Source organism: Salarias fasciatus, chromosome 11 (genome assembly GCF_902148845.1).
Source record: "Salarias fasciatus chromosome 11, fSalaFa1.1, whole genome shotgun sequence".
Lineage (NCBI taxonomy): Eukaryota > Metazoa > Chordata > Actinopteri > Blenniiformes > Blenniidae > Salarias > Salarias fasciatus.
This window is the reverse complement of record NC_043755.1, coordinates 8,706,715-8,727,132: the sequence shown is the minus strand read 5'-3', so window position 1 is coordinate 8,727,132 and position 20,418 is coordinate 8,706,715. Positions and strand designations below refer to the sequence as shown.

Here is a 20,418-nt window from a genome sequence, read left to right as displayed (position 1 = left end):
TTGTGAAATGAACTTATTGTTGTAATTAAGTTGCCCTCCAGTGCTTTACTCATGGTATAGACATGTGGTGTCATTAACAGACTGGCAAACAGGTAAGCTAAATTCTATTGTATCAACATGCTATAAAATCATAATATACCTGCAATTATTTTACAGTAAGCTACTTAAAGCTTAAGGTTAAATATTATTATACGATTATGGTCCAAATTGCTTCTTTTTTCAGCGAGAAAAAAAGAACCTGGTTGGTTGCCACACCACGCATGAAGTGGGCCGGTCTGTCCATGTCTCCCGGGCCACTTTTACCCCCCAGTCCGCCCCTGGTTGGCCTGTATGTGTCATGGAATTCAAAAGTGGGGAAAATGCAGGGGTGTTTCTAGGAAATCCAAGTTCTAAGAGCTGAAGTTGGGGGAGCACTCTAAAGTGATTAAAAAAATTTTTTTTTCAAATACTAAAATATATTAAATGTTTTCAAAAACATGCATTTGAGGCCAATGATGTGAGTATTTTGGATTGTCTGCTTGTGTTTGCCCTGTGATGGACTGGTTAACCTGTCCAGAGTGCACCCTGTGACCCTGAGCTGAGAAAGTAACATGGATGTAGAGATAAGATAAATCAGAATACAGCAGCTGGAGGGGTGGTGTCAGAAACAGCTGCCCCTGGAAAAACTTATATATACATGTAAATATACATAGAGAAATTCCTCAGAGCAATCTGAGAGAGACACAAACAGTATGTAAAGCAGGCGTTGCATCTTTTCAGGAAGCTCAGTCCTACTGTGAAAAGCATTCTGTATGTTCACTTCCGTTCTTATAGCTTTTCTAACACCTCACACACTTTGCAGACGTTAAGCTTACAAACCTAAAACAGAAGCCGAATGGGGGCCGCACCATCTGCTGCTACACTCCGTCTTCCCATTACCCTCTATAGTACGGTGGGATTACTGAATGTCAGAGCATCTGAAGCACCTTGAAACTTTTGCTCAGCACTATAAGCACAAGTGGACTAAAAGACAGGCTCTGGTGAACGTCTGCATTTCTGTGAAGGTTTGACTCATGTCTCATTCATATTGAGAAGGACAAGTCAGCTTTTCCATTATTGCACTTTCCAAAGATTGTGTTTGTTTCACGGATCTGCTTCGTCTTAAACTTTAATTCATCAGCCTGCATCTAATGAACTCAAGTTGAACTTTCAACCGTCAAATGATTATACGGGTAATTTGTAGTTTGCTCAAATATTTGAATAATAATCTTGTAATATCTGCATAAATTATAGTTCATTTGTACATTTTTTTCAGGAAATGAAGTTGCTGACGTAGCATTTTCCATAAATCAATACCAGTCCTAAAGTAAAAAGCAAAATGAAGGTCAATCGTTTAAAAAAAAAAAAAAAAACTGTGTGGGTGGGAGACCTGCTTGAATTTCCTCTGCATGGGCTGTTGAACCACTTCCTATTTGCTGCTTGCTCGATGTATACTGTTTGTGTCTCTCAGTGTCTGTTGTTTGGTTTCGATGAGTAGTAACTCTACAAATTTCAGTATTTCGTTTTGTCATTGTTTGTAGAGACGCGAGCTGCGAGAATGTTCATGCATAACGGTTTTATTTCTATTTACCTTCTAATTATTTGGAATTCACCCATCATCTCAGGAAACTGTAAGTAAGTTATATCATAACAATTTTGTTAATGTTTTTTTTTTCACTTTCATTGGAACTTTGTGTGAATAACAGAGAAATTTTGTTTAGCCTCTGCAGTTCCTCTTCGTTTCTTACTGGGATGTGAGGCGGTGATTCCATGTCGACCTGTGAAGAGCCTCTCAGACTCTTTCAAATGGTTTTTCAAGAAGAGCGACCAAAACGACCAAATAAAAATATTTTTTCAAGATAAGAATCGAAAACGGCGTTACTCTCTCAGCCATAAAAGAGGAAAAGTTAAGGGTGATCGCTCCCTGGTCATTAGCAATTTCACTGAGCTCGATCAAGGATCATACTGGTGTGAAAGCTGTGACCGAACCGAATGCAAAAAATCCACAGTTTTCAGAGTGACGGAAGGTATGGGATATTTTGACTGTTGCATGTTGTTCTAATAAGTTCCATTAAATTATCTTGCTGTATTTGTTTTGCCATGCACATTTTTTTAACCCTCTTTCTGTTTTCCTCAGACATTTGGGAGGAAACTAACACAACAGTTCATGTTGTAGAAGGCAAGACTTTTGAACAAGTATGTCCGGGTGAAATAATCCCCTCAAAATGGACTTTTGAAGCACAAAATCTTCGTGATAAATCCTCACTTGGACCAGAATCAAATGCTTTGACTTTCAACAAGAGCATACGTATCAGAGATGTGAAAACAGCCCATGCTGGTCGATATACCTGCTGGACGAGAGGCTGCCGCAGAGCCCAGAAGCTTCTCACCGTTTGCTTGTGTGTATTGAGAGGTAGGAGACGAACACTCTTGTGGGTCCAGGTTGTGTTTGAGGCTCTTTTCTGAGCTTAGTTTGTATACTCTGTGTTTCTTGGGTACTCCCACATTATCAAAACTTTACCTTACAAATCTTTTTTCACTTATTGGCAGCTCACCAGAGAAAGGATTCATCCTCTTGTGCCTTGACATGTGATGAGGAATCCTGGAAAATCGCTTCAGACACGGTGATCAATACTTCTATATCATCGCATGTAAAGCCAGATGGGCCTTTACTTTGCAGTTCGACAAAGACGTTTGATGAGAACGCAACAGTAACCAGCAGTTATGTTGCAGTAAATGCATATAACACAACAACAGGTGGGTGTTTTACCACATCTCCACACATCTAATGCAGTTTTTATCCTGAATAAAGTCATCACTCTTCCTCAGGTAGAGAAGAGCCAAAACATCAGACTCCAGTCAGATACATAGTGCCTCTCACCGTTTCATGGCTCATGATCATCACACTTTCCTTCTTGTTCTACAGATCAAGACTGTGGGCGGGTGGGTAAATTTCTCTGTCGAACTGAAACTTCCTGTTTTTCATTTTGGCTCTTCAGTTGTTGTTCTGTGCTGGAGGTCTTCTCCCCTTTAATTTGAAAGTTGCTTCTGTATCTTTTTGTCGTAGCATATTCAAATCGCTGTCGCTGTGGAGGGAATGACAACGTAAGTGTTGGGTAATGATGTCAGTCCATCGTGTGCTGTTCTGTTTGGATATTCAAATGACGCACTTTTCGCCGCAGGCGAGAGAATATAGAATATACTTTCTGTCAAAATGGTATGACGTCATATAAATTTAATCATCAAAAAAAAATACCTGAAAAATAAAAGTCCCGCCCCCAGCACCCCCCGCCCGCCCCTGCCCCCGCCCCCGCCATTCTTCCGGAATGAGGTCATGTCTGAGTAAAAGGCGGGAAATTTAAAAAAGGGGTTCTGTCTTTCCATAGGCGTAAGAGTGAGTCAAGATTTGCATTTGCTATATTGTAGATGTGTACTGGCTGCTCTGTAGTCTGCATGAATGTGTTGAACTTCCATCCAGAGAGCAGGGTTCTCTTTGAGTGGGAGTTCAGGGAGGTAAGAATCGCGGGCTTTTTTTTTTTTTTTGGAGGGAAAGTTTCATATGTCAGGCTGAGGGATGATGATGAGAACCAGATGTAGTAATGTAAATATCACGTGTCAGTGTCAGCAGAAAAAGAGCGGGAAAGTTTCATATGTCAGGCTGAGGGATGATGATGAGAACCAGATGTAGTAATGTAAATATCACGTGTCAGTGTCAGCAGAAAAAGAGCGGGAAATTTAGTAAAACACAAGGTTGCCATTGTATGTTGCGGGCTGAGGGATGATGAGAACCAGATGTAGTAATATGAGAAACAGATGTGAGACGGGGAAAGTGGGCGTGCATTGTACTGTACCGTATATAAAATGTTTCACATAAGTGTGATCATAGCAGTGGAATCGTTACTCGGCAGGGAAAAAACATGGAGAAAGATCTGTTGATGAAAAAGACGTGGCGTCTTGATGGTGGCCGGGGGTTGTTAGTCAAATTTAAGAGTGGTGGAGTATCGCCACACGTCGATCTATACAGCTATGAAACCACGCCTGAGGTCTATCATCTGAAAATCTACCCTAAAGAATTTAACGGTCTGAAGGATGCTATTGAAGAATATATTGATTATATTGAACGTGTTCACAGCGATGGGCGTGTACAACTGAGCTCTATGCGTGCAAGTATACCGACATGGACTGATCGTAAAGTTCGTCCTCTAGCCGGTACTTTCATGGTGGACTGTTCCAGATCTCACATCTGGTTACTGGTCCGATTTCGACATGATTTCCACCCTGAAGAAAGACCAAAGACGGTGATGGAGAAAGAGCGCTACTACCCAATTCAGCTGGCATTCAAGGTGACAGACTTCCCACAGCTGCGCGACCTCTTACAAGAAATGAAGAGTTTTTTCAACGAGGAAGAAAGGAAGCAAAAACAAATGCTGTTGGAAAAGAGATTGACAAGACAGTCTGGTGATCGCATTTCAGAGCTAACTTTCACTCGGCGCATCATGCTCAATCCGTGTATCGAATGCGATGGAGGCCCCGGGGAGGAGGCTGAAAATTGGGGTGGCTCTGTAGACCAGATTGATATGTTGGAGTAGAGAGAGCCCTTCTCTCTGACCTGCCCTAGCCCCTCCCCATGCCCCGCCCGCTTCCTGTACGAGTGAAATATATACTTGAACGCTTGAAGGGCAAATAGTCGGAGTGCTATACTCATACGCTGCACCATGTCAGATTTTTCAGTCAACGCAACGGACTCACCTGGACAAGATCTTCTCGATGAAGAACTTCTCAGCCTGCTGCCGGACCTTTCTCAAGAGTCTTCAGGAGATACTCGGGTGTATCAACCGATTTTCCGAGGATGTCGGGGGGTTGATTCGCCCCCTTACACGGAGTGTAAAACCGAAGAAGAAGAAGCGGAGATGCCGAACGATCGTGCTGAAGGATTCATAAGCTCGGCGTATGGTGGCACGTGTTCTGCAGACTCTCTCCACAAGGCGGGCGTTGCGGGGGATGTACCATGCGGTCCTCCACCGTACTGCTCATACTGGGGCGAGGAGTATAAGAGCTTTGAAGACCCACCTCCGGCTGGAGTCTACACCGGGCCCACTCTCTTCGCCCTCCCACCGGGGACACCTCTCCCACGCCCTGGTAAAGTCTACACTCCACCCACTCTCTTCAACTCGCTGCCAGGGACATCTCTGCCTCGGCCTGCTAGAGTGTACACCGGGCCCACTCTCTTCAACGGCATGCCTGGGTCACCTCTGCCACAGTCTCGATTGTCAACGAGTGGGGATTTCCTGGATATTGTAAAAGCTTGTGTGGCTACAGCGGTGAAAGCAGTTGTGGTACGCCATATGAAAAAAAACTGCTATGGCTGTCAAATACATCACCCGAGTCAAATTCAACACGCCTGTCTGTACCCTCCAGGTCGCGGATATTTTTATGCTCACTTTGAAGAGTTAGTAGTGGACTTGCTGTCCTGGGAATTTCTTCCGGCTCTCAAGCACACCCTGGAGAAAATCGGGTTGGATATCGTGGAGGCTAGAGTGGAAGGCGCAGCTGACGCTTTCCTTTATGATCTGAGGGAAGAAGATCACATTCTGGAAAAGGTTGAAGAGATCACTGCAGCTTACATCGCGGGAGATAAGAAGAGGGAAGATTTGTTGGAAGATTTCTACGATTTCTGGAAGCCTTAATCACCTGTGAAAAGAAACAAAGAAAAAATGGGCGGGTATTTTTTTAAACCGACTCCCAAAATTGTTGACGTTTCAGTTTTGAAGCATGCAATTGCTTATCGTGTCAATTGTGATAAAGTATACCAGGCAGAGGACCATGTCAATCCGGAAGATTTGTGGAGTTTTGAATGTGCGATGGCAATTGTGAGAGAGACAACGCTTTCAGTGGACTGGAAAAAACTGGTGTATGACGGCTCAAACTCAGATGGTTTTGAACAAACAATGTGTGGAATCATTCATGATGTTTGTATTGATCATTTCAACACTTGTCATTTATATGCCTTGTATGCCTTTGTAGTTGATGTAACAGCCTATAAACTGAGAAAGGGTGATATAATCGATGTGAATCATGTACTGAATGTAATACAGGCTTTAATTGTCAATGCCATACATAAGAATTGATGTCTTCTTTTAATCTGAATTACGTAAGCATGTAACCAATGAATAAACTCCAAACTCATAAAAATCAGACCGCTCTGACTTCTTCTGTTCACTAACAGATATGTCTTCAAGAAAGACAGACCAGGTATTCAAGAGAATATATTATGACCCTCGAAAAGCAGGATCATATGGTGGAGCCGAGAGCCTTCAAAAGGCTGTAGAAGAGCAGACGGGTAAAAAGCACGCAATTGCCAAAGTCGAGGATTGGCTGGCCGGGCAGGACGCTTACACATTGCACAAACCCTCTCGAAAAAAGTATGCTAGAAACCGTGTTTTCGCACCTCGTCCCCTGTATCAATTTCAGGCTGATCTTTGCGATATGACTGCGCTGTCTAAAGACAATGACAAGTTTAAATTTCTGCTTACCGTAATAGACATATTTTCAAAAAAAGCATACGCACGCCCGTTGAAGAACAAAACGGCGACTGAAGTTGCAACGGCTTTTGCTTCCATATTAGACGAGAGCGGTATACCGTCTAAAATTCAAACTGATGCGGGAAAAGAATTTTTTAACCGCGTCTTTGAAAAGCTGATGAAGAAACACAACATACGACACTTTGCAACCGGGAGTGAACTCAAAGCCTCCGTAGTAGAACGGTTTAACAAAACTTTGAAATCCAAAATGTGGCGGTATTTCACGGCAAAAAACACCCGGCGGTATATAGACGTACTCAGGGATTTGCTGGATAGCTATAATGACTCTTATCACACCAGCATAAAAATGAAACCGTCTGAAGTAACTCCGGCCAAGACAGCTGAGGTGTTTGAAAATTTATACGGGACGATGCCGCTGAACGTCAAGCCCCCAGTGTTTAAATTCAAAGAGGGGGACATTGTGAGGATATCAAAATACCGCGGCGTATTCGATAAATCATATGAACAATCATTCTCCGATGAATATTTTATCGTGAATGAATGTATCCCTAGAGTACCACCGGTCTATAAATTAAGAGATATAAGAGGAGAAATTTTGAATGGGGCATTTTATGAGCCTGAACTGCAGAAAGTCAGAATCACGTCGGACACTCTTTTCCGTATAGAAAAAATTTTAGATAAGAAAATTAAAAATGGTCAGAAAATGGTTTTAGTCCGCTGGCATGGATGGCCCCGTCAGTTTGACTCGTGGCTGCCTGCTAAAGAGGTCGTTGAGCTTGGGAAGAGGAAAAAGGGGAAAGAGACGCAATCAAAATAATGGGCGAGTCTTTTTATGTGACACTCCCCTCCAACGCCTGTCACGATATTTTTCCGGACAACAACAGTTCGAATTTCACCATAACTTTATCACAACCCATAGAATTACAAGGATCTTATGAGGTGGCGCTAGCTGAGATAATGTACTGCAACACATGGAATAATGTTGACACTTCAGAAAACGGTTTCGAGATCATTGATCATCACCACCCGGAACAGCCTCCGCTTTATCTTAAGATTGTGACGGGGTCGTATGACTCTATCGAACTTGTAGTGAGGGAGCTGAATGCTATGTTAAAGACTACTAAAATTGATCTGGTGGTTTATTACAGTTCAATAAACAAAAGGATTTCTATATTGGCGACTGAGAGGTATTCTATAAAATTTTCACCACGGTTGTGCTACATACTTGGTTTCGAAGAAGGTGTATGGGTTCGACTGAGTGGAAAAACAAAGGGTAAATACCCCTGCGATATTAATGCAGGCCAGTATAATTTTTACGTCTACACAAATATCGTGGAAGCGCAGCATGTTGGAGACTACGCCGTCCCCCTTCTCAGAATCGTTAAAAAAGAAGGATCATACGGAGATGTTGTCATTCTTTCTTACAGCCACCCTCATTACATATCGGTGAACAAACAACGGATACAGGATATACAGATTGAATTGAAAACTGATTTGAACACTCCAATTCGATTCACCTACGGCAAGACCATATGCAAGCTACACTTTAGACCTGCATCAAAGTCTTTCATCTGAATTAGAAAGAAAATAAGTCAAAAAATGAATTCACAAAGATTTGTGAATTATTATGTGAACCAGGCTGGCGCAGGCTCATTGAGCGGCTTTGTCGGAGCTCCAGTCATCTATGGGCGTGGCCTAGGATCAGTGCTGAGCAGAGCCTTCAGATTTGTCCTACCCTTTCTTAAACAAGGAGTTAATATCGCTAAACCGCACTTGAAATCGGCTGCGAAGGGGATAGCAGCAGACGTCGTCGGGACCGTAACCAACCGCTTAATTAACCAAAACACTCAGAGTCAGGAAGGATCAGGACTGCCACGATTAGCACGTAGAAAAGGAAAAAGACCTGTGCGTGCATTATCGGACCTCGTACCTACAAAAAAGCGTAAAACCGTGCGCAAATTACAGAGAAAAGTTAAAAGTCAGCTGGGGCGTGGTGATATATTTTAAACATGTCTCTTACACACCGTCTCTCGACCGAGTGCACCAAATCGGAGCTCGACCTCTTTGCCCCACCGATGACTCAACTTTCTGTGGAACAAAACAATTATGTTGAGATTTTTCCCCTCAATTCAATAGCGGATCAAGAAGTGCTGGATTTCCTGATACCTGGAAGCGGGAATTTTTATTTAGACCTAAATTCAACACTGATCTACCTTCGACTGAAAATTACCAAAGCAGATGGAACGAATCTAGCTGATGGCGACGCCTGTGGAATAATCCAATACCCACTAAATACTATCTTCTCTCAGGTTGATGTGAGTCTGAACGACGTGCTCATTAGCTCGTCCTCTGCCACTCATCCTTACAGAGCCATGATTGAAACGCTTCTTAATTTTTCACAAGAAACGCTGGAGAGCCAGTTTTCTGGAGGACTTTGGTATAAAGACACTGGCGCCGACCTTGATTCAATTGCCATGACCCCCGACGCCCCTAACAAAGGGTTAGTTAAGCGTGCAAGCTTTATACATCGTTCACGCCCATTTGAACTAATTGGCCCGTTGCATACAGACATTTTTTTCTCCGAAAGACTCTTGCTAAACAATGTCGATGTGCGATTAAAACTTGTGAAAGCAAAAAGTGCTTTTACACTGATGTCTGCGGCAGGAGACGAGTTCAAGTTAAATATTTTAGGGGCAAGCCTTTTTGTGAAAAAGATTCAAGTCTCACCAGATGTCATGCTAGGCCATTCTGCCGCTCTCATGAAATCAAATGCCATTTACCCTATAAGCCGCGTAGTGGTGAAAAATTATAGCATTCCGGCACAGACTCGTGTATGCTCGCAAGATAATTTATACCTCGGCAGACTTCCGAAGTACCTGGTGGTGGGGCTAGTGGATCATCGGGCTTATGTCGGGGCAAGAGAGTTGAATCCTTTCAAGTTCCAACACGCTGATCTTGAATACCTAGCTTTAAGTGTAAATTCACGTTTTATCCCATCAAAGCCCTACCAACCGCGTTTTGATACACATCAGACTGTTCGAGAGTTTTACAATCTTTATCTGGGAAATAACAGACACATTAGAGACTCTCCATTGTGTATAGACCGCGAGAATTTTGAAAACGGATACAGTTTGTTTCTCTTCAATCTGACAAAGGATGGTGAAATAGACAGCGAAGCTCTATCACCGTCAGAACACGGTACCTGCCGGCTGGATTTACGCTTCCGAGTCGCTTTGCCCCGGACCATGACCTTGATCGTCTATGCGTGTTACGACGGTGTTATAGAAATAAACTCAAAGAGACAAGTTCTAATTGACTATTGAAACGAGTAAAATGAACAACCTGCAAATAGAATCTATTCTGAGACCTATCTTGGGCGAGTCGTTTGGAGGTGTTTTTGCGAGCGATTTATTACCGACCAAGATCGAGAAACGACCATGCTATCTGGTCGTTAACACCCACGATCACACCCGTGAGGGTGAACATTGGGTGGGTATGATCTTTGAAGATGGCGAAGAAGGAAGATCAAACTTCTTTGACAGCTACGGGCATGAACCAGACTTTTTATTTTATCCGGAATTTTTTATAAATTTCCTATCCGCTAATTCTAGGGAGATACGCTACAACAAACTGCAAGTTCAAGATGATGATTCAGCCGCATGTGGAGCCCATGTGATATTTTTCCTCTGCCAGCGGTTTAAAGGACTTTCTTTTCAAGAAGTAATGAGACTGTATTCTGATCATTTGAAAAAGAATGATGTCTACGTGACAAAGTTTGTTAAGAAATGTGCTAAATGTGTGTCGGATGTGAAGACGGGTAAAACGTCTAATCAGAAAGCCTGTACTTTAAAACTATTTAAAGACTGTTATGAATGTTCGAAATGAATACTTTTCCTCAGATATATTTCAATAAAGCATTTTATTGATTAAAAAAACCACTGTTGTGGCATACATTTTTTTAATGACTGAATTCCAACCATTCAGAAGGGATCGGGGTAGACAGTCGCCATTCAGACACTGTCGGGGAATAAAATTGTTTTACATTGCTTGACAATTTAGAAGTAGGTGTGCTGAAATCCATATCTAAAAGAGATGTTGACAACGTTGATTTTTTCCCCCGCTTTCTTTTACTCCGACGTATTTGCGGATCCGGCTCGCTCGAGGGCTCGAGCGGTCTTAGCCGCAATTGCTCACGCGCCTGCGTATTTGCAATCGTGGTTAAGGGTATATTTAACCTGGAAATAGTTTTTAAGAATTCATCCCATCCGCGGGGTATGGTTCGGGCGTGGAAGCGTCTGTTTGACAGAGTCTTCATTAAATCAAAAATGTGCGATCCTTTAATAGTCTTATCCTGGACAACGATCTCGCCTGAACGGTTCCATCTCAAAAGGTCTGAATTGCGGAGCTTCTCAAGGATAAATGTCGCATTCCTCCGATTGCGGGCTCCGATATTCTGTAAAATATCATCTTCAATACTATCACGAGGATTTTCCTCCTCTTCAACTCTTACATGACCTTCATCATTTCCACCTCCTTTCTCAGCGGACTCAGTAGGTAACTTCAAAACTATTTCAGAGTCTTGACTCGATCTTTTTTTGAGCAGGGAAAGATATTTTTCAAGTAGATTATTATAGTGTAGGCTTTTGCTGTAAGCGGTCCCTGGTTGCTCCAAAACTTGTTCCATTTTCTCTTCCAATTCATGCTGTGCCTTCTCTGCGATGTTTTCTGTACCTGTTTTTTTCTTGGTTAAACTCTCCAGTTGTTGCGGCGAAATCATGTACATTTTATTAAACGATGCCATGATGCGGCTGCGTCGTGTGCGGCTATATCTCTATCTTTGCCTATCTCCGTCCGGCAAGCAAACTGGTCAAGAATGGGACAGCGGCCCCTAATAATGGGAGGAGAAAACCGCCAGTCTGAGTCAGCACCTTGCGCTTATGCTTCACTCCTGTTTTGCGGTTAGCAAAAAGCTTGATATACCTCTTCTGTTTATTCAATTTGCTGTATTGATCAGAGGTCAACGGGACGTTACCTTTCAACACGTTAAGTGCTATTTCACAGAGGGCCAGTATGAGATCATCCGGTCCCTGGCATAGAAAGATCCTTCTCTCTGAGGGTTTCAGAGCAAGCAAGGCTTTAAAAACAGGTAGATTTCTTTTAATCCGTTTAGACATTTTCGAATCACTTTTTATACAGGTAAACTACAGGCCACTGGTGAGGTAGTATCCCGCTTCTCAGCCGGTAATGTTCTGGACAGTCAGGTCTCAGATCGACGATTAAATACGAAAACGGCTCTTTTGTGGCGTCGTTAAAACTCTGCAGAAAATATTCTCTCTGCCCCGGGAACATCTGCTGAGCCAAAATTCTTATCTGTAACTTATCACGTGGAGATTTGAAGAGAATGATGTAATTTGTGTTCAAGCTAATCGTTCGGCTGTGCTTCCCCTGCTGAAATAAGTTTTGAACTAGAAAAATGACTGATAATTTTCTATGGTGTCTATACATGGTAAAAGCCTTCATTAATTCATCATGATTCACCCCGATATCCATACAGTCGTCAATCACCAACAGATTATGCTGGTTTGATGGAAAAATATTTTCATCCGTCAAAGAATCAGGAATTCCTTCAATAAATGTAATCTTTACATTTTTTGCCAATTCCTCATACATAGGTTGATAGGAGGAATATGACCAAATGACTCGATCAGGGAGTCTAGACAAAGTATGTTCCATATTTTCAAGAAGCCGTTTGACAAAGAATGATTTACCACTCCCGCTTGCTCCTACAAGTAGAGCTGTAAAGGGCAGTTTGAAACGTGGGTCAAAATACACCTCTTCAGCCATGATCAACGTTCAGTCTTTTGATGAACTGAATACTTAAGTAATCCTGCTCGCTTATTTATCAGTGCAAATTAGTGGGAGGAAAAATGACGGGGTGTGAATAAAGAAGAAGAAGAAATATGATTTATTGATATACAAAATACATGTGGATAAACAATACAGGTGTTACAACATTCATGTGAATAAACCATACAGATATTTCATAATACATCGGATACAAAATATATGATGCAAGATACAAAATACATGAGAAAATACAGTGCTTACTAAGCATTATATGGGATAATAATACTTTCTCAAAAGAACTGTATAGAGAAGCCTCAGGTCATCCCATCATAAATCTATGCAGTTCTTTTGAGACAGAACACAGGGGGAGATGTTTTTAATAGCCAAACGGTAACGATTTTCCTGAAGGAAAAAGGCGTCTCTTGTCCCAGTCAATGCCAAAATTGATCACCCTCTCTTTATTAGTGAGCTCAAAGGTTTTCAGATTTCGTGTAATTTTATTGTAACGTGCAGAAATTTCACGACGAGACTCGCGGTCTTTGAGATATGGTTCTACCAGGGCTGTGAGACTGTCAAAGTTGAATTTTTTACAGTTCTCATAATTCTGTGTAATCCCCTTAGCACGTAAAGTCGCTTTACCGCGCTCTGTTACATAGGCGTAGGATTTCGGACCCGCTGCAGTCCATGATTTAATAGAGTCGCCGGGGTCTAATTCAGATGTCAAATCTCCTAGATAATTTCCAACTGGAGGGTTATACTGATCGCAAGGTCTCGAGACAAACACTATTGAATCGGTATCGCAATAAAAAACCCTTTCTTGGAGTAAATCTAGCTGCTTATACAACTCAAGACGTGCATAAGCAGTTGTGAAGGCGGCAATAAAAACATTCACATCGCCAGGGGGTGTGATACAGTTAGAAGTATACCGCCACTGGACCACTGCAACACTGTCATTAATGAACTGAAACTGTGAAATCACATATTTGCTGGAAAAGAGGAATTCAAAAAAGCGTTCGGATTTGTTCACCAGAGTTGTTGTAAGCTGATTGGATCTTTGTGCCAACTTTCCCCATAGTGAATTTAGTAACAGTTTTGCAATTTGTCTTTTAGCCGGGTTATGGGCAATTTTCTGAGGGTCAAGTGTAATACCCTGGTGCTCTTGGTATTCCTCGATGTAGGCACGTTGGCTTGCAGGGTCATCAGCCCCCGGAGGATAACCCGAGGCTTCCTGTTTTTGTTTAAGGAAGGTGTAAATGTAGTCTTTAAAGAGTTTGTTGGATTTTTCTTCAAAATGCCACACTTCATACATTTCGCCCAGAACGTATCCTTTTTCCAGTGCCTCCATTAGCTCAACAGTCACCCATACACCACGTAATGATCTTTCTTCTTTGTCATGTTTGCATTCCGCAGTTTGATTGTTGGTGAGAGCACATAAACGGCATAATGTGAAAATAAGCTTCCCTTTATCGTTTCTGGTAGGAAGTACTGGGAAAAACAGTTTACGCGGTGGATAGACTTTAGCATGGATCAAGCCAAAGTAATTTTCAACTGCATCAAAATTGTTTCTGATTATTTTTGGATGTGAAAGCGGAAATGATCGACACGACATAATGTAGGGATAAAGTGAAGTGAAATCAAAATAGTTGATCACCTCATCACCCTCAGCCACATGACGCATCCGGACAGCGACGGTCCGCCCTCCGTATAAAGCTTCTCTAGGGTCTAGAGGAATTGGTTCTTGAAACCTCTCCAAGAAAGATTTAACACCAGGGTCTGTTTTTTTAATGAACTTCCAGTCGTGTTCCCACATTGTCACCACTGAACGAACATTGTATTCAGTTTTTAAACGCTCAGTTCTTTTTATTGTGTCTGAGTATAACTCGCTAAAACAATCACCTGTGAGGGGAGATTTATCGTGCGGGTTATAACAGGATCTACAGCCGTGGTAAAAGCATCCAAAAAAACTAAAGACATGTGTCTCGCCGTTTACCATCGCATGGCCGTCCACAAAATAGCGTCCGATTTTAACTTCTCCCCCATTCAATGCATGTTGAATTGAAATTCCACGTGAGAAAGCCTCATACTCCAACCACTGGATTGAAGCATGTGAGAAAGCCTTGAATGATGATTGGTAATTATCAGGAGAAGGTATCGCGACAGATTCAGGTTGTAAGAATAAGGTTTGAAAAACAGTCAATGCGGCTGAAGCAATTGTAACGTTCTCAAACGGATCACACTTTGTTGTTTGTATGAATTCGTCACGAAATTTCATTGCACCCTCTGCTAGGATTTGAACATCATTTTTACAATAATCTACTAACTCACGATCATAGTCAAATTCCTGATCTTTTATTGTCTCATACCAATGAAAGAAACTTTCTCGCTGTGTAGGATTCATTTCATCAACCCCATACATCGCAGGAGCAGGATATCTCCCCTTATACCCGACTTTCGAAAAATCTGTAAATTTGTGTGGAAAGTAACCTTTTTTGAGCTTAGTTTTACAGCCTAATGCCTTAGGGAAATCCCTGAGTGGAATGGGTATGAAGGAAAATGAATCAATAAATTTAAGGTGAAAGTCAGTATCCACAATCAGAATTATTTTACTCCCTTGAGCCACAACGAATGGTGATATACCCTGTTTCACAAATACATTTAAAATAATGTGGTGGTCAAAACCCTTCCCATAATGCGATATAAATGTTGTGTTTTGATATTGTTTTTTTCGATAATGCATGAGAAACATTAAAGCACAGTCAGACCCTTCCCAGATCCATTCCTCACCGTCTGACGATTGAGCTACAACAAGCACAGGGAGATGAGTACCGGTGGTTTGAGTGGTCTCAAAATCAAAAAATACCAGCTTCTTTTCATAAATCTTCTCCACAGGCGTCAGCTCTTTTACCCGCATATAGCAAATATGTGTTTCTTCAGCTTCTGCAGTAGAATTGGAGTTTTGATTCCCCGAGTCAACAGCTGATGCTCTTTCTTCACTCAATGACGGTAAAGTGGTTTTACTGTGTTTACAGATCGGACAGCGTTTAACAATGCATCTGTGAGGCTGAGGATTTTTAATCGAAACGTAGTAGACTAATTTACATTTTGGGCATTTTTTATTCATTTCACAATTGGAGACTGCTTTTTTAGCCTCTGGATACCATTTTAACTCGCGATGGCTCTCGAAACACTGAATATTCATGCAGAACCTATTACAACGCTCGCAGTAAGTTTTTTGAATTAAGCTTTCTTTGCAGTCGGTGTTGCAGATATTACAACTCCTTGCACATGAGTGTCTGTACCGCATATGATAGCCGGTGTGACAATGTTCGCAGAAAAAATTTACGCCTAAAAAGGCTCTCACGTTCTTGATTCCATAATAGTGGTTATTGTGTAGGAGGAGATAATATGTTTTTGGACGCGAAGGTGTTTGTGTTTGAAATGTAGCCAAGTTTTTCAGCCGGTTATTCTCAATATCATTCGCACGATAAAAAATAACAATTTTACAATTCAGCAACTGTTCAAATTGCTCTACATTGCTGAATGTCACGTCGTCATCAAGAGTCAGACCGGCCCTAATGTGAATGTCGCGCCCGACTGCCAAAGCGTCAACATATGATAGCTCCGGGTTTTTCAGCCAAGCTAAATTTACAGCAAAGCATGTCTGATCGGGATTCAAAAGTACATATAAATGTTTAGCTTTTTTTCTGATAATTTCAGCCTCAAAGCACGATTCTATTTTCCTTTTACCACTCCCGCGTGGTGCTCTAACAAGGTTAACAGTTAGCTCCAAGGACCCATCAGTGAACACGGACATATTGCTCTGCACTAATCTATCTAAAAGATCTTGGAATTCAGAGAGCTCACCGACCCCATAGCGTACAATTGCACTAACATCATCTTGCAGACGATCGGCTCGTAAAGTCACTTGAATGATATCGTTTGGCTCTGCTTGAAGTCTTTGGATAATTTCTGAAATTCGACCATGTACTCCATTAGTCACATTCACATAAAAATCGTGAAAATTAGGAGTTGTAGATGGAGGTGGAAAGCGGAGCATGCAGCGAATCTCGAGGTTGTTAAAGCGCTCTCGCTGAGTGACATTGATGTTATCATTACTTGCAGTGCCTGTGTTTGACCAATTACTGCAGCCTGCAGCATCTCCAGAGAGTGAATCAACGTGTGCCTCAGTTTCCCTGTCCCCAATCTCTTCACCTCTCCCTTGTTGAAGAGCGCTCTCTGTAGCCAACGCTGATTCCACGCACAACCAGTCTGCAGGACTCCAAGCTTCACTCATTTGCGAATTTCCTTGTCTCTCAAAGCAGGTGAGTGCATCGCAGCATGAGCTGTCAGCAGGACTCCATATACTGTCTGACGTGGTGTCATCTACCCCTGCTGACTCACTATATCTGTAGGTCTCCAGAAGCTCCACGAGCTCATCTTCGCTTGGGAGAAAAACTCTACTACTTTGAGACAGATGGTGGGGGTGCTGTGTTGGCGAGCCGGGATGAGACGGACGATTAACACTTTCAATTACTGTTTCACCATTCAACTCGGAGATCGTGCGGAGGAGGTGTTGAGGGATTTCTAAGAGATTGTCACTTTCTGATTGATCCATTGTTTTTTCCAATATTTTTAAAAGCTTCAGTTATTGATTTCAGCAAATGGTGATTTAGAGAAGTGGGGCCAGTCTCGGTAGCGGGGATCTCTGCCCGCGGGTGATAGCACGGCTGATAGCACTGACACCCAGCCCACGTGTTTGAGCACGATTGAGATTTTGTCTAAGACGTTGGTATATCTGTACGAGCATGCGTTCCTTTAACAGGAATGAATCATTTATGAATGTCTCAAACGCTTGTTCAATCACCGGCACTACATGGTTGAAGAAATCTGATTCAGCGTCTTCAAGGCGGGGGATTGTAAGGCTGCGGGTGGTGTGCCCTGTCATATCTTCATAGTCATTCTCTTGATTGAGGAAATAATTTCTCACATCATCATCTTCCTCATTCCTCTCACCGCGCACATCTTCGCTCCGGTCTTCTGCAGAGGCTTGCTGTCCTCCTTCCTCTTCGCGGTCAACCCCAGATGCAACTCCTGAAGCCTCTTCCTCTCTTTCAGGATCGTTCAATCTTGATGGTGGAACAACCGCAATTCCTGGAACACGTAAAATTGGTGTTAATCAGTCGAACCATATCCACGCAATTCACTGACTGCTGAAAAAAAAACATACTTACGATCAGCGCCAACAGTGTGTGGAGTCCAAAGAGAGCTGAATGCATGAGATGGCCCAGTACTCGGTGATGGTGGAGGGGCAGCTGGAGTCCAAAGAGAGCTGAATGCATGAGATGGCCCAGTACTCGGTGATGGTGGAGGGGCAGCTGGAGTCCAGAGAGAGCCGAATGCGGGCGAAGACCTCGTAGGGGTGGGGGAGGCTGGTGGGGTGGTGAGGTCAATGATGAGTTGGTCTAAAAATGGACAGAAAAAATGACAAGATATATTGATTTCAAACAGACTGTAAAGACAGTTATTTTAAAATATTATAAGAGACAAAGGAAACGTCAACTCACCCTGATTTGAAGGCGATCTTTCCACTGTCAGACCCTCACTGTCTCCCAGTGTTACCCCTGATCTATAATGCCCAGAAAATAATTATTCCAACCCCATTATTCTAATATTACAAAAATATAAGCTTCCAGTAGAAAATAATACATACATGCAGGTGCTCCCCATGATGTAGAGAAGTCAGTCTTCCTTGGAGGTCGGATGTGGTTCCCTGCTGGACGAAGATGCAGCAGTCTGAAGCTCCACAACCCAAGACTCTGATACCCCAAGCTCCAACAATGTGGTGCTCAGGTTCAAACCCCCAGAAATATATAGGCACGCTTGGCGGGGAAAGAAGGGAGGGGGGTGCGGGATGTACCCCCACGGTCCCCACACACACACACACACACACACACACACACACACACACTCACACACACACACCAAATTCATATTTTTACTACATATGGTACTCATCAGGCTTCACCCAGCAACACTGACAGACCATATTTGTCTCTCTGCAAAGGGATGGATGGATGGAGCCCCCAGGGGTCCACCCCAAGGGCGCCAGTCCCCTCATGGAATCTGTCTTACTATTAATCACGTTACACTCATGTGACATTGCATCCACGGACTCTCCATAAGTCAGGAGGTAATATAAACATTACCACATCTGGTTGTCATTATCTCCCACTCAGCAAACATACAATGGCAACCTTGTGTTTTACTAAATTTCCCGCTCTTTTTCTGCTGACACTGACACGTGATATTTACATTACTACATCTGGTTCTCATCATCATCCCTCAGCCCGCAACATACAATGGCAACCTTGTGTTTTACTAAATTTCCCGCTCTTTTTCTGCTGACACTGACACGTGATATTTACATTACTACATCTGGTTCTCATCATCATCCCTCAGCCCGCAACATACAATGGCAACCTTGTGACAGGCTAACTTTCCCGCTCTTTTTCTGCTGACACTGACACGTGATATTTACATTACTACATCTGGTTCTCATCATCATCCCTCAGCCCGCAACATACAATGGCAACCTTGTGTTTTACTAAATTTCCCGCTCTTTTTCTGCTGACACTGACACGTGATATTTACATTACTACATCTGGTTCTCATCATCATCCCTCAGCCTGACATATGAAACTTTCCCTCCAAAAAAAAAAAAAAAGCCCGCGATTCTTACCTCCCTGAACTCCCACTCAAAGAGAACCCTGCTCTCTGGATGGAAGTTCAACACATTCATGCAGACTACAGAGCAGCCAGTACACATCTACAATATAGCAAATGCAAATCTTGACTCACTCTTACGCCTATGGAAAGACAGAACCCCTTTTTTAAATTTCCCGCCTTTTACTCAGACATGACCTCATTCCGGAAGAATGGCGGGGGCGGGGGCGGGGGCGGGCGGGGGGTGCTGGGGGCGGGACTTTTATTTTTCAGGTATTTTTTTTTGATGATTAAATTTATATGACGTCATACCATTTTGACAGAAAGTATATTCTATATTCTCTCTCAGGCGGAAGAAGAGGATTCAGTGGTCTACTCGACGATTCTCATCAGGACACAGAACAAAGAAACTCATCATAATATCTCTGAATATGATTGTATTTATAGTGAAATAAATGTCTGAGGACAAAAACTCTCAAACTCTTTTTTTTTCTAATGCTGAAGTTATATTGTTACTCTGTAATTACTCACGATCACACAATGTCCCTGACATGGTGGGAAACACATTTGGCGAGTGATATTCTTTGTTCAGCTTGTTTCTTTATGTGATGGAGAAGCAATTCAGATATTTAATATAATGGTCCAGAGATATTTATAATGAAACTAGGACTGCTATCAGTAAACCTCATGAAATACTCTGTAAAGGTATTGACTCATATGAGTCCAGTTTTGGATTACTAATTCCTATATTTAACTGGTTTAGTCAACCAGTCGCTTTCCAAATGAAGTATTAGAAATTGTAGAAAAAGAGTTTCAGAATGTTATAAAATGGTTCAACGCGAACAAACTATCTTTGAACATCAGTAAGACCAAATATATGATTTTCAGTTACAGAAGGAAAGACGTTGACACAACACTGACAGTGGAAGGTATAGAGATCGAGAGAACAAATGAAATTAAGTTTTTAGGTGTATTGCTGGATGAACAACTAACATGGAAATCCCATATAGAGTACGTTAAAACTAAGATTTCTCAAACCATTGCTGTTCTGTACAAACTGAAAGAGTCACTTCACAATAATTCTTTGTTTCTGTTGTACAATTCATTGATTATACCATATCTGACCTACTGTGTTGAAGTCTGGGGAAATGCTTGTAAGACCTACATTGAACCACTCTTCCTTTTACAGAAACGAGCGATTCGTGTGGTGAATGGAAGTGGTTACAGAGACCACACTAACCCAATATTTATAAAATTGAAATCCTTAAAAATTAAAGAATTGGTAGAA

General features: G+C 42.2%; 2 protein-coding genes across 4 annotated transcripts; one reads left to right on the top strand and one right to left on the bottom strand.

The window, feature by feature from the left end:
- The first annotated feature begins 931 nt into the window (after positions 1-931).
- Positions 932-19,972, top strand: LOC115397138 (uncharacterized). 3 transcript variants are annotated; one of them, XR_003932437.1, is made up of 8 exons: positions 932-1,043; positions 1,644-1,649; positions 1,740-2,045; positions 2,156-2,431; positions 2,569-2,775; positions 2,848-2,961; positions 3,086-3,123; positions 19,480-19,972. XR_003932437.1 is itself a non-coding variant. In XM_030103337.1 (7 exons), the coding sequence occupies exons 1-7, from the start codon at positions 1,577-1,579 to the stop codon at positions 19,583-19,585; spliced, it is 1,023 nt and encodes a 340-aa protein (XP_029959197.1). In that variant the 5' UTR covers positions 1,387-1,576; the 3' UTR covers positions 19,586-19,972. The 3 variants fall into 3 exon arrangements, 2 of the variants coding, with proteins under 2 accessions (XP_029959197.1, XP_029959196.1); XM_030103337.1 differs by lacking the exon at positions 932-1,043 and having other exon boundaries at positions 1,387-1,649; positions 2,945-2,961; XM_030103336.1 differs by lacking the exon at positions 932-1,043 and having other exon boundaries at positions 1,388-1,649.
- On the bottom strand, positions 5,145-18,156 carry LOC115397139 (merozoite surface protein CMZ-8-like). Its single transcript, XM_030103338.1, has 5 exons — positions 18,118-18,156; positions 17,972-18,033; positions 17,639-17,869; positions 17,421-17,558; positions 5,145-5,709 (listed from the first exon to the last, which is right to left on the bottom strand). Exons 1-5 carry the CDS (start codon positions 18,132-18,134, stop codon positions 5,702-5,704), a joined length of 456 nt encoding a protein of 151 aa, XP_029959198.1. The 5' UTR covers positions 18,135-18,156; the 3' UTR covers positions 5,145-5,701.
- Positions 19,973-20,418: the final 446 nt, after the last annotated feature.

Bases quoted from the DNA above. Each gene is read 5' to 3' on its own strand.
- LOC115397138 (XM_030103336.1), top strand. From the start codon at position 1,577: ATGTTCATGCATAACGGTTTTATTTCTATTTACCTTCTAATTATTTGG. The intron at 2,046-2,155 runs GTATGGGATATT...TGTTTTCCTCAG, and splicing joins AGTTTTCAGAGTGACGGAAG to ACATTTGGGAGGAAACTAAC. The intron at 2,432-2,568 runs GTAGGAGACGAA...ACTTATTGGCAG, and splicing joins TTGCTTGTGTGTATTGAGAG to CTCACCAGAGAAAGGATTCA.
- LOC115397139 (XM_030103338.1), bottom strand. The intron at 17,870-17,971 runs GTGAGTTGACGT...GTCCATTTTTAG, and splicing joins AAGATCGCCTTCAAATCAGG to ACCAACTCATCATTGACCTC. The intron at 17,559-17,638 runs GTAAGTATGTTT...TACGTGTTCCAG, and splicing joins ACACACTGTTGGCGCTGATC to GAATTGCGGTTGTTCCACCA.